Here is a 13,472-nt window from a genome sequence, read left to right on the forward strand (position 1 = left end):
ATCTATGCTGTCTTCATTCTATACATTCTCTCTGGATAATCTCATCTAATCTCAAAATTTCCATTACTGGTTATAACCAGGTAATTCCCAAATATAGCCCAGATTAGAACTCTGGACATAGAAAATCTAAATTCCTTAGCATGATCCTGTATCACCTGGCTTCTGCGTATATCTCCTACTTCATACTTTCCCATTTTCTCTCTTTAGACTCCAGGTACATTGAGTATTCAAATATTATATTTTCTCTCTGGTTTCTTACCCTTTGTACATGATGTTCCTTTTGCCTGAAACACCTGCTAACCCTTTCTCCAAAAAACTCTTTTAGGCTCCACCCTAAAATGAGGATCTCTTGGTTCAAGGGCCCATAACACATCTTGAACAGTTCATTTCTGTCCCATCTCTAGTCCACTTTATAGCTCAAATCATCATCTTTCACCGAGAATGCTGTTAAGAATTTCCACCCAGTTTCCCCATTCTTCCCCACCTCCTCTTCAACCCCCATTTATTCACCATAAAGTTGTCAGAAGAATATTTTAAAAATGAAAATCAGATTTCATCACAGCCTGTTTAAAACATTTCACTGGCTTCTCATTACCATTAGAATAAAACCCAAACTCTTTTTCATGGCCTGAAAGACACTGTATGAACTATCAATCCAGCTGACCCTCAGTTCACTTTTACCTTCTTTATCTATAGTGATCTTAGGTCCTTAGTACACTCCAAGGTCTTTACTGGGACCTCGATGCTTGCTGTTCTCTGCATGAAATGTTCTTTCCCCTACTCTCTTCATATAGCAAAATCCTTCCTATCCTTCAGGACTCAGTTTAGGTGTTAACTCCTCAGAGAGACATTTCCTGACAAACCTACCTAATTAGTCTCTCCTATCATCGCCCAGCACAACCAGTACTTGTCATAATCTGTCACTATATTATTGTTTCTTTACCTTTTTAGTGTCTGCCTTGCCTTACAGGTATCCTGCCTGTTTTATTGACTACTGTTTTCCCACAGTATGTAGTATAGTTATTGCTCAATTAATGCTTGTTGAAGTTTTGGGAAGGAAGATAATGGAGGTGTTTGTTTCGAGGAATGCCAAATTCAGTTTCTAACATGTAAGACAACAATTTGGCAACATTTAGAAGAAATGGGAGATAAGGATCTGGAGTTCAGGGCAGGAGTTTGGATTAGATATAGCAATTTGAATCCTAAACATGTCAGTTAAAGTGAATGAGAGAATGTAGAACACATGATAATGAAGTTGGGAACATCAGAAACTGAGCAGAGGCTGAGTCAGCAAAGGACACTGACAAAGATTAAGTAAGAGAAAAACACATTAACTGAAGTCTTAGGAAGGATCAGAAGCAAAGAGTAGTCGATTGTTAAAAATGCTGTTGAGTAAAGACATAAGTTAAAATACTGGATTAAGCATGTCACTGGGAATACTAAAAAAGAAATTTAGAGTGCCAGGGAGAGTAGCTAGATTTTCAGATTTTAAAGAGTTGAAGTGTGATTCAGATTAGAAAGAGAAATAGTAAAAGCTAACTATTTGTTAAATGCTATAGCAGAAGTTTGGCAGAAGGGAAAAAGGATAATAGCTTGAAGGATAGTTGAATAAAGAATTATTATTTTTGTAGGTTGAAGAGAGCTAGAAAAAAAAAAAAAAAAAAGAAAGAAAGAAAAAAACAGTTTAAGGACTCCAAGGCCCAAAAGAGAGCAGAGAAAGTGTAGTGTGGTCATGGTGGGATTGACCAAAGACTGAGGTTCTCAAATATGGTCCACAGATACACTGAAAGTTCTAGACACCCTTTCAGGGGGCCCAGTAGAGGTTAAAATGATTTTCACAATAATTCTAAAACACTATTTGCCCTTTTCTCTGTGTTGACATTCACAATGATGGTACAAAAGCAACGATGGGTTAAACTGCTGGTTGCTAACACACATCAAGGCAGGGACAGCAAGCTGTACTAATAGTCACTATAGTAGTAAACACCAACATGCACACATGCACACACACACTGCCAATTTAAGAATGCCTTCACTCACGTACTAAAAATGACTAATTTTATTAAATCTTGACCTTGAATGCACTTTTTCTTCTTAAATATTCTCTGTGACAAAATGGAAGGTGGCCATAAAGCACTCCTGCTACATACTCAAGTATGAGAGTTGACAGTTACCTCAAGTAAAAGCACATGTGTAGTTTTTTGAACTGCAAGCTGAACTAGCTGCTTTTTTGTTTTAATGGAGAGTTGTTTTTTGAAGAACTACCAATAAACTACAATTATTCAGACTTGGGTATCTGGCAGACATTTTCTCATAAATTAAGTGAGTGTGACACATCAAGGAAAATAACTGGTAGAATATTTGCCACTGATAAAATTTCAAGCTTTCAAGCAATAACTTGGAAAACCTGTGTCCACCACTCTAAGTTTGACAGCTTCTCAATATTTAAAGATGTTTCCGATGAGATCAATAGTGATAGTAACAAATGTAACTTTTGATATGATATAATTAAATACATTAACATTTGGAACACCATCATAAACCAGTGGACCGATAATGTCCAAATGACTGATGCATGCTATTACAAATTAATGCACAGGTAAGAGGTCCATTCAAAGTACAAGACAGACCAATGGACTTCAATTTATCAGAGTACAAAAAATTCACTGATGTGGTTTCAGAATCCATATTGTAACTAACATCTAAGACACTCTGACTTGTCCAGTTTTGGTGTGACATAAAAGAATATTCATAATTCTTTGAAAAGGCTATTACAATATTCCTACTTCTTCCAATTACAAATGTGTGTGAGGCCAGATTTTCTGCATACATTTCAACCAAAACAACACATTGCAACAGACTGAATGAATTGGTCAATGTGACAATCCAGCTGTCTTTAATGAGCTAGACATTAAAGAGATTTGCAAAAATGTAAAGAATGTCATGTGTCTCACTATTTTTTCATTTTTCATATTGAAGGCCTTAATATTTCTAAGAGTGTAACAGAGTCCTGATTTCAAAAACCTTGAGGGCCACTGGCCTAGAAGAAGAAATTAATACTAGAAGGCTTCTAAGTTAAACATATAAGCAAAGAGGAAGTGATGTTACTCATTAAGAATGAAGGGAATAAGAAGGGTAGAAAATTGAGGAAAATAATTCTGAAAAATCTAAGAAAAGTTGACAAGGATAAAGAACTAAGAGAAGCACTGAGGGCTCAGCTAACATTTAATTACATTTGTATTGACATTGGATACAATTTTCTCCAGCAATACACAGCAGCCTGGGAAAGGATAAACAGAGAACTGGAAATAGGTAAGGTGGATGAGACAAATATAATAAGGATAAGTAAGTGACAGCTAAGTGCTGTTTATCATGTTAAGACAACTATATTTAAGGTCCAACCTAGGAACAACAGATGAAGCCAAGAGGACTTCCCCGTTTGCTCAGTTCTTCTCTTACGGGAATAAGGAAAGGGCCCCTGGTGTTGTATCCAAGTGCAGAGGTGAAATTGGCTCTTCCAAACTCTCAGTTTTCCTTAAATGTGAATTAGTAATGGATTCTTGCCTTCCTTAACAATTCTAATAATGTAATACAATTTTCAAGATCCATAGGTGGGGCTTAGTGTCAGAACTGCATCATAGTGAGTTACTTTTATACTTTGAATATTAAAACCCCATAGAGAGAATTCTAGGCAGATATGCTTTATGCCCGAATCTGTCAAATTCCAGTATACATGTTTCAGTGTGTTAATTAATAATGAACAAAGGCTATTAGAGCCTAAAATGAAATAAAGTCAGCTAAATGGAAATTAAGTATTCTGTCTCAAAACAGAACTATGCTAAGTAGGCTTTTCCTTTTACACTAAGATTTCACTGGAGTTTGAATTTCTTAGGACACAGAGTTACTTTTCTTTTCAAGTCTTCTCATACACAAATTATTTTCCTAGTTTTAAAAAGAATGAACTTATCACAAAATGGCAGCTGCTTTTTTCCTGATTATATCTGAAACTACCCAACTAAAACATCTGGTCTTAAAGATACAATTTTATATCACATTCCACAGTACTAGAGATCACAGGAAAGTCTTTCTCAGCTTCACATTTTATAGCTCATAACTAATTTAAACCTGAGCCATGAACCTCTTTGCAATTTCCCAGTTTTTTATTTTCGTAAGACTTACTATACATACATACATACATTATTCAAACCAGTTTGACAACTACAGCCTCTATAATTCTAGCTTTCCATGTAAACACAAGGCCATAGAAAGAGCTGGTTTGACTTTTACAAATTAGATGATCTTGGCTGAGTCAAGTATCTGAACTGGGACTTAGTTTCTTCATCTGGAAAAATGAGGACAACTACATTTGTCCTTTGCTGTCTTTCAGGGTTGCTGCAAGGATTAAATTGCAAAAACTGTAAAGCATGATACAAATGCAAGATATTATGATAGATACTTTGAAGTCTTTGAATTAAAAAACACATTATGTGTTCAAATTACCAAGGAATTAACTTAGTCATATACACTTACAAATTATGAATTTAAAAAATTGGTTGTTAGGCAAATCATGATTTAGGTATGTTGGAGAAAAGAAAATCTAACTTAGAAATAAAAGGCTTTCAACAACAACAACAAAATCTTTGAAATGATGTGTTCTACATTATCTTCACTATAGAAGAAAAATTAATAAAACTGATATATCATCTTATTACTTCGGTAAAATGTTAAATCACATTATAATAAACACAAAACATACTTTCAAACATTAACCCAAATGTATTAACTCCTAATACATTTTATCCTTATATTTTAACTGATCCCTCATTTTTCCCAAGTTACTTGTTAAATCTCATTTTTTTCATATTATGTAACAAAAATTGTCCTATATTGAAATCCCAAAACTAATTTAAATCAGCTACATCCCCACCCTCCAGAAACACACTGAACTGCTACAAATAGCAAAATTCAGTTTCTCCCTTTCAGGTTAATTTTTAGGTGAAAAAATAAAATAACTTAAGCTTGGAAGAAGAAAAAAAAGGTTAAATGGCTTCTGAGAGTTTAAAATCCTGATCAGGTGTTAGCAAGCTACAGCCCTCATCTGCTTTTTTATAAGGGATGTTAGGAATACAGCCACACCTATACTATCTATTGCTGCTCTGGCTGCAATAGCATGGAAAAATATTGAGACAGCAACGACAAAGGCCACCGGCCCTTTAAGAAAAAATTTGCCAAACACCGAGCTACACAACTGATATTGAAAAGAAAATAAATTCCCAATAAGTCAAAATGTTTTTGTTTACAAGATTAAAACTTCTGCTAGATCTAGATGGTTCTTGTTCTGGTTCTGCTGGGATGTGGTCAACCTGACCATTTTCTAACATCTCCACTAATACTACCCTGGTCCAAGCCACCATCTTTTTTCTCCTGTATTACTGCAACTGTCTTTTAACTGATCTTGCTGTCTCACTGAATCCAAAACAGTCTATCCTTAAACACAACAGCCAAATCAATCCTCTAAGAACTTATCAGATCGTGCCTCTCCTATGCTCCAAACCTTCCAATGACGCCCATTTCATTCAGAATGAGAGCCAAAGTGCTTACAATGGCCTAGAAAGGTGTATATGATTTGGGCCATATTATTTCTTTTTTTTTTTTTTTTTTGTCTTTTTTCCGTGTCCGGCAACGGATCGCAACCCTCAGTGTTGCCCCCGTACCGGACCGGGGACCGGCGACGGGATCGCAAGCCTCGGCGTTGCTCCCGCGCCTCGCTCAGCCAGTGAGCGGGAGCCGGTCTGTACGTGGGATCCGAACCCTCGGACGGGAGCGCTGCCGCGCTTCCCAAGCGGCGCACTATCCATTGTGCCACCGGGCCGGCCCTGGGCCATATTATTTCTTACATCTTTTATTACTCTCCCCTTCACTCATTCCGTCTCCAGCTACACTACCTCCTTCTTGTTCCTTGAACAGCAGGCCGGGCATTTTCTGCATTAAGTCTTTATAATGGCCATTCCCTCTGCCTGGAACACTCTTTCTTTATATTTCTGCATGATTGGCTCAGTGTTTGGAATAAGTGTTTGCTCAAATCTCATCTTTAAACCAGGCCTATCCAGGCCTATTGCCTTTAAAATAAAAACTGGCCAAAAAACCAAAACCAAACCCACCCTACATTTTTTAAAGAAAAGGCATTTGCAAAAGAGAATTATCTAAAAATGCCAAATCAATTAAAAACAAACTATGTGCCACTCCTGCAGCTTATTGTTTTAACAACCATATCAAAATAATTTAACTTGACAATCAATTTAATTTCATATATAGAACATCTCTAGAAATAATTTTGTAAATATTTACTCTAAATATCTTCCACCTATATCTTGCTTATAAAAGACTACTGAGATCACAGTTGTCAATTCAAAGCACAGTTACAGACTGAAATAAAGCCAGAGTTGATGTCACATTATTAATGCAGCAATGTCTTGCGCCTATTCTCACAATCTCAAATGACTTGCCATAGCAATATTTAGCAATGGCCTCTAAGAATGAACAAATGAATACAATTAACATACCAAAACCGATAACAGAACCTCCCTCCCATTCAGAGGTGATAACTTAAAATAATACATGTTTGGTTGCCTTAAAATCTTGATCAATAAGACTATGAAGAATTACACATCCACAATACAACGAACTGCACTCTCTGAAAAGAAAAAAAAAAAAAAAAGAAAAAAGAAAGAAACCAATCCTTTATAATACTTTATTTCAAAATGTGATTACACATCCACAATACAACGAACTGCACTCTCTGAAAAGAAAAAAAAAAAAAAAGAAAAAAGAAAGAAACCAATCCTTTATAATACTTTATTTCAAAATGTTATTGATTGAACTAACGGTGTTATGAAACTTCATGACTACAGGTGGCGGAGATTCTAATATGTTATTATAAAGATAGTTCTATGTAGATAGTAATAATCCATTAAATAAACAATAATTTCTTGTAATTGTCAGAGTAAAGCTACAAAATTGATCTTTGGCTTAGCCTACAATTAAACACTTTTTAAATTAATATAATAGCTACCATTTACTGGGTGTTTACTATATGTAAGATATTGTGCTAAGCACCTAAATATATTTGCATGGCCTTTAATCCTCACAAGAACCCTATAAGGTTGACACTACTACTGTCTTCATTTTACAGAGAAGGAAACTGAGGCTTAAATAATTAAATAACGTTAACCTAGAAGCTAGGTACCCCTATTTCAAAGACTGTGCTCTTAACCATTCATAGAACTGCCCCCACGAATTTTCCTTGAATCACATCACAGTATTAATATAAACAAGGCTGACTACTACCTTATCCTACATTGTAAAATGCTTAATAAATGCTGACTGGTTACAATGGAAGTAATTTTTCCCAATCCTTTAGTTTTGTGTATTTTAGAGCTGTTCACTATTAGGATAAACAAGTAAGTTTTAAAATAAAATCTGCAAATGGAAGTGTCTAAGATTTCAGAAAATTGACGTAATTGGATGTGTAAAAAGAGCCAAACTAATAACATATAGGGTTTAGAAACTCAAAAGAAAATAATGAATACAGAGCTGAAACTAGAAATTCACTCCTAGTTTTACCAATTGGTGCAACTCTCGCCCAGTTATTTAACCTCCACTACTCATTTCTCTCATCTCCAAAACAAGAGTGATGGACTCAAAAACCCAACTTACTATAAGAAATACATCATGATTCTAATTTTACCAGCTCTTAAAACAGATTTATCTGGGAAAGAGAAAGGGATTACTTAAACCCTGAATTTTTGTTACAAAATACACATTTTGAAATAAGGATTTATATTTACTATGCCAAAATTCCCCCAAATCCTTTGGGAACTGGTGTTCTATAAATAAATGCTTTAATAATAGCGTTTTACATACATACATTACTGATCTTCCTGACTCTGAAGACTATGCTCTTAATTTCACTTAACCTCACCATAATCTTTCCTAAATAATTTTAAGTAACGTATCAGTTGCATTTTACTACCAAAACTGAAGAATTAGTTACTGGAAAATTAGTAATATAAAGCGCCCAGCAGAGCCCAGCACAGCGCAGGAATTCACTAGTTATTTTTTATTTCTATTTATTAACAAGACTTCTTATATAAGTAAAAATCCTGTCTGGATTACTATAAGTGCTGTGACCCATATTCATTGTTAACTGTATCAAATCCTAAAGTACCTCAAAACCGAGGATACTCTGGGCCAAGAGAACACTTTGTAGCAAACAACATTATGTTTATATACCAAGTATCACGTCTAACCACATAACTGCAATACAAACAGCAAAACTGCTTTCTGGAATGAGCCATCTTGACGTTCCCTCTCTCCAAAAACAGACCAAACACCAAAAACATAAAGCTCTGTTAGGGGATAAAGATAAAGACAACCACAGCACTCCTTGTGAGAAATTGATAACCGGGGCACGGGACACACCTTCGGTGTCACTCACCGCAGCCCAACAAGGAGCCACCCACCCCTTCTCCCCAGCCGAAGGGCAGCCCAGAGAGTAGTGGAGGCGCTTCGGGTCTTCCGTGGACAGCTGTACCACTCTCCTACTCCACCATTCCCCCCTAGGCAGGCAGGGCGTTTCTGGAAAGTCCAGTTTCAGCTCTGAGCACGGGAACTGGGACGGAGAGCGGGGCGGATGAGGGGCTGGGGCGAGAGGCGTCGCAACCAGACTGTCGCAGGGCAAGGGAAGCGGCGGCTGGAAGCGAGAGCCCAGCCAGGGTACCTTGCGTCCAGCGGCAGAAGATGGTGTCAGAGAGGCCGGGGCTGCTGTTGGTGCCCCACACCAGCTCCATCAGCTCTTTAGTCAGTTCGGACATGATGGGGTACGGGCGGGCGGATCTTCGCTTTCAGGACTCCTGCCCCGGAACATGGGGAAGGGACGACTTCGGGGACAGGAGGTTCGGGACGGCGGCGACAAAAGAGTTTGGAGGTTAGAGAGGAAAAGGGCGAAAGGCAAAAAAGCTACTTGCAGTGACCGCGCCTGTCAAGCTTGATCTGAGCGGCTGCGAAGAATTTCCCGTACCGGAAGTGCCGGTGCCACTTCCGGCTTTTTTAGCTCCCGCCCCTAAACCCCGTGTCGGGAGGCACCTCCCCGGAAGCGGAAGTGGGGGGGGCCGTGGAAGACCTTTGGGGGCAACTACTGGGTTAAATGTGCTGTTCCGGCTCTTGGGTAGAATGGTAGGTTTTGTACTGGGATGGCACGTCTGGAAGGCGTTAGCGGATTTCTACCCTCCTGGAATACCTTCTCTCCTTGGGCACTGCTCCTGTCCCAGATGGAGGCTCTGAGGACCAAATCTTAGGGCCATTAAGAACATATGCCCATTCTTTAAAATGTGTAATATTATGCAAAACTAGAAACTACAAAGCGATGGTCGAGTCAAAGTGGAGTAATATCCTTGCCGGTGTAGAGAGCTGCCCATAAGTTAGAGGCTCCTAGCCTCTCTGCCTTGTTAAGTCCTGGAAAGTCAAACCAACTTGTATCTAAAAACAAAACTGAAGAATGTGACATAATGTGTATTAGAAATGCCTCTACCAGGTGTAATGCAAATTTGCAAAGCTATTTGTGGGAAAACAGATTCAAAGCAACCTGTTTGTAAATGGTATAGCATTTTCATCTCCAATTTTTGAGAATGTAGGGTGTGTGGGCAACACCTGTATTTTAAGTCCAGGTTTTATTCATTGACTAGCATTCAGTTAAATTTAGTTCGTGTGAAAACTTCTACTTGTGCTGCTTAAAAAGAAAAGTTATATTGTCTGATCCTTTGAATTTAGAACGAAAGGGCAAAATCTGATTTTTTTTTCTTTTTGTCCTTTTTTATGACCGACTGCACCACGCTCAGCCAGTGAGCGCACCGGCCATCCCTATATAGGATCCGAACCCGCGGTGGGAGCACTGCTGCGCTCCCAGCGCCGCACTCTCCCGAGTGCGCCACAGGCTCGGCCCAAAATCTGATTTTTTAAAGTTTGTGTTTTTATTTTTGTTTCAGGAAAGTAGGGACACTTTTGAGTTCTGTGGAAACCATAGTATCTTGGGATGCAGTATTTCATAGTTGTTAGGAGGCCAGACACCCCTGACATTTGCACTCACTAGCAAGTTATCTGTCCTCTGCCTTGGATTTTTCTTTCTAAAATGGGGATAACATATATTTCCTATTGTAAGGAATAAATGGAAAAATCAACACATGCAAAGGACTCAGTATACTTCCTGGCACATAGAAGGCGTTTATACAATAATCGATATTTTTTACCTACAGAAGGTATTTTCTGGGAGTTTGAGACATTAGTTTATGAATTTTTTACTCATAAATTCTAGCCAGTTGTATTTTAGTATAAGAATACTTTATGTTCCCTACTTTCAAGGACATGCAGTTTCATGTAGAGGAATGCTTTGCATTAGTGAATTTAAATACATTAATCCTTAATTTAAAATCTTGTAGGTTGTAAATAAAAGTGTTTTGCTAATTTATAGTTTATTTCCAACTTCAGCACCCTTTGTGGTGGTTAAAGCGAATTGCTCAAAGTGCTTGTTCTATGTTCTTAGCTTGCCCCTGATTTTTATTCCCTTTAGAATACCCTTTACCCTATTTGGCAAAGCACATCTTCCCCATTCTTCAAGACAATGTGTAACCGCCACTTTGTAATAAAACTTTCTCCACTCATTACAATCTGAGGTAATAACTAAAACTTCTGAAATTTTATAGTACCTTATCTCTAACTTGTTTATGACAACTGCTGTTGTCCTTTGCAAAGAATTATTCACTCTTCTCCTGAAATATAAATTTGTGGATTGATGTCCCCCCAAAACTTAGTCCCCACTGTGACGGTGTAAAGAGGGTGGGAAATCCTGTTATGGTAATCAAAAGGGGGGGCCTTGAAAAGGTGATTAAATTGATGGTTTAATGATGGTTGTGGGTGTGGTCCTGAGGGTTTTAAAAGGAGAGCACATGAGGAGCTGGCCCTCCCTCTATCCTTCCCTCTCCCACTCCTTCTCCCCCTTCTTACTTCCCTCCCCTGCTTCCTTTCTCCCAGTCTCTTCCTCTTTTTTCTCTCTCTCCCCTCCCCACCCCCACCATTTTCTACTGTGTGGGACCCCTGAGTTGTTGTAAAGCCACAACCAAAGAAGGCCCTCACCATTAAGTATTCCCTGGACTTTGGACTTCCCAGCCTCTGAAACTGTAAGCAATAAGTTTCATTTTTATAAATTACCCAGTTCCAGATATTTTGTTATAAGCAACAGAAGTGGACTAATGCAAAAGCCAAAGTTCTATTTTATTGATAGTACCTAGCATGGAACCTTGAACATCACTGGGTCTCAATCAGTATTAGTCCAAAGAATGAAATTTTCCTTTACTGAAACTTAAGAATTCACTATCTTTCAGCAAATGAGGAATCAGGGAAAATAGTATCAACTGGTCTAGTTAAATATCTGATATTTGCATGGTGATTTATAATTTACATAATTCTTTCACTTCCAGAAAGACATGAAAGAGTCTATGAGTATACAGCCCATAAGTGGCAGAAGTGTTTGCCACATTTCATTTCTAGCTGTTAATGTATGGAAATATTAAGGGTATAACATATATAATACTATATCACATTTGGGTTTTTTCTATTAATATAAAGATAGTAGTTGTAGATTTGAATACCTGTCTGTAAATATAAAGAAAAAGGTAAAAATGAGAAATTTCTTGATGTGTGATTTTTCTTAGTTTCCAGCCACAGTGAAGCTGGCAAACTATTGGGTAGATATTAATAACAAACAGACAGAGGCTCTCTAAAAGAAAATATTTATTCAGAAGTGGGCATTGCAATGGAAATATGCTGATAATAGTAAACTGTGTCTGTATTCAGGTAGGTAAAGAAAGACAAAGGTTTTTTTTTTTTTTGACCAGTAAGGGGATCGCAGCCTGCAACCCCCAGCTTGGTATTGTCCGCACCACACTCAGCCAGTGAGCACACCGGCCATCCCTATATAGGATCCAAACCCACAGCCTTAGAGCTAACAGCACCACGCTCACCTGAGAGAGCCATGGGGCCGGCCCAAGACAAAGGTTTTTAAAGGAAAAATGAGGAGGATTGCATAATTGTTTCGAGATAATTATCCTTTGCTATAAGGATCAATAACAAGGATGGTGCCAGTGCAAGACCAGACAGGCAGTGCTGGGCAAACATCCTCCCAGAAGTATTTTTTGTGTGTAAGGCTGCGATGGCCTTTGTGACAGGTTGTGGTTTTTGCAGTCTTTTGTGGTAGCTCTTATCAGGCATTTATTCATGAAAACTCTTCCTTCATGGCCCTCCCCAGCTCTATTTGTCAGGTTTAAAAAAAAAAAAAGAAAAAAAAGTGATTCCATTTTCATTCTGACAAATTTCAGAATATGGATGTCATTTCCAACTTTAAGTTTTATGTGCAATATTTGAAATTTGTTAATTAGCAAGACTCATTTTTAACAAGGAATACTTGATTAATGTTAAATAATTTATTTGCTTAATTATTCATTAGTTATAATATTTAAACTGTGAACTTGCTTATACTACAATAGAAATGCAAATTAATATTTATTTAAATTTTTTTATTCAGTGATTATCTATAGAATAATTAATATTGAAGGCAGTCAGCTTTATTGCATATTACCTGGTACTGGATGATAATGCCTTTCTCTTTTGTTATAATGAATGAATTATGTAAATGTTCTTTGATGCCTTTTATCACTCCATGTGTTAGCATGTTGTTGTTTTTTTTAGGACTATGGTTTTGACTAAATTGGTGTGTATCATTAAGATGTAATAGGTTGCATGAATGATCTTTAACTTTCTATTTATATGTAAGTTTTATTAGTAATACTCTTTCAAATTCACATCAGGGCTCTTCCATAAAACTGGGCTGAGATTTCCATCATGATAAATTCTCTTTTACCAGCTTTACTTCTTCACAGCAATAGTTTATTTTATCAGACTCTTTCTATTTAATTATTTCCCTGTCTTTCTTCAAATTTTCCTGCCAAATGAAAGCACAACAGCTTCATTACCTGGTTCCTACCAACTACATTGGAAAGAACAATTCTCCACCTCAAAGCCCTCAACTCCTAATTTAGTGTATTTGCACTACCACTTATTTAGGAAAAATTAAATCTTTCAAAATCCCATCCCTGACACCCTGGCTGGCCAGTTAGCTCAGTTGGTGAAAGCCAGCCACAAAAAAAAAAAAAAAAAAAAAAAAACCCGAGAAAGAAAAGAACAAAACCTACCCTGCAATAGGATCAATAAGTTCTCCACTGGTCATTAAAACAACCCCATACTCATTTGTTAACAAAACTTATTCATTTATATGCCCTCTGCTTTCCAATAACTAAAAAAATCTATTAAAACAAATGAAACTAGTTCCTTTTGTATCATACTAACCTCAACTCAGCAGGATA

General features: G+C 37.3%; 1 protein-coding gene across 1 annotated transcript in view; it reads right to left on the reverse strand.

Annotated features, from left to right (window-relative positions):
• The window catches only part of FAM188A (family with sequence similarity 188, member A), an 88,475-nt gene extending 79,376 nt beyond the window's left edge, over positions 1-9,099 (reverse strand). Inside the window, exon 1 of the mRNA XM_008567532.1 lies at positions 8,780-9,099. Coding sequence (XP_008565754.1) covers positions 8,780-8,873 — 94 coding nt within the window. The 5' untranslated portion in view covers positions 8,874-9,099. The remainder of the gene's footprint in view (positions 1-8,779) is intronic.
• Between the last annotated feature and the right edge of the window lie 4,373 nt (positions 9,100-13,472).

Source organism: Galeopterus variegatus, unplaced genomic scaffold, assembly GCF_000696425.1.
Source record: "Galeopterus variegatus unplaced genomic scaffold, G_variegatus-3.0.2 Scaffold326, whole genome shotgun sequence".
NCBI lineage: Eukaryota > Metazoa > Chordata > Mammalia > Dermoptera > Cynocephalidae > Galeopterus > Galeopterus variegatus.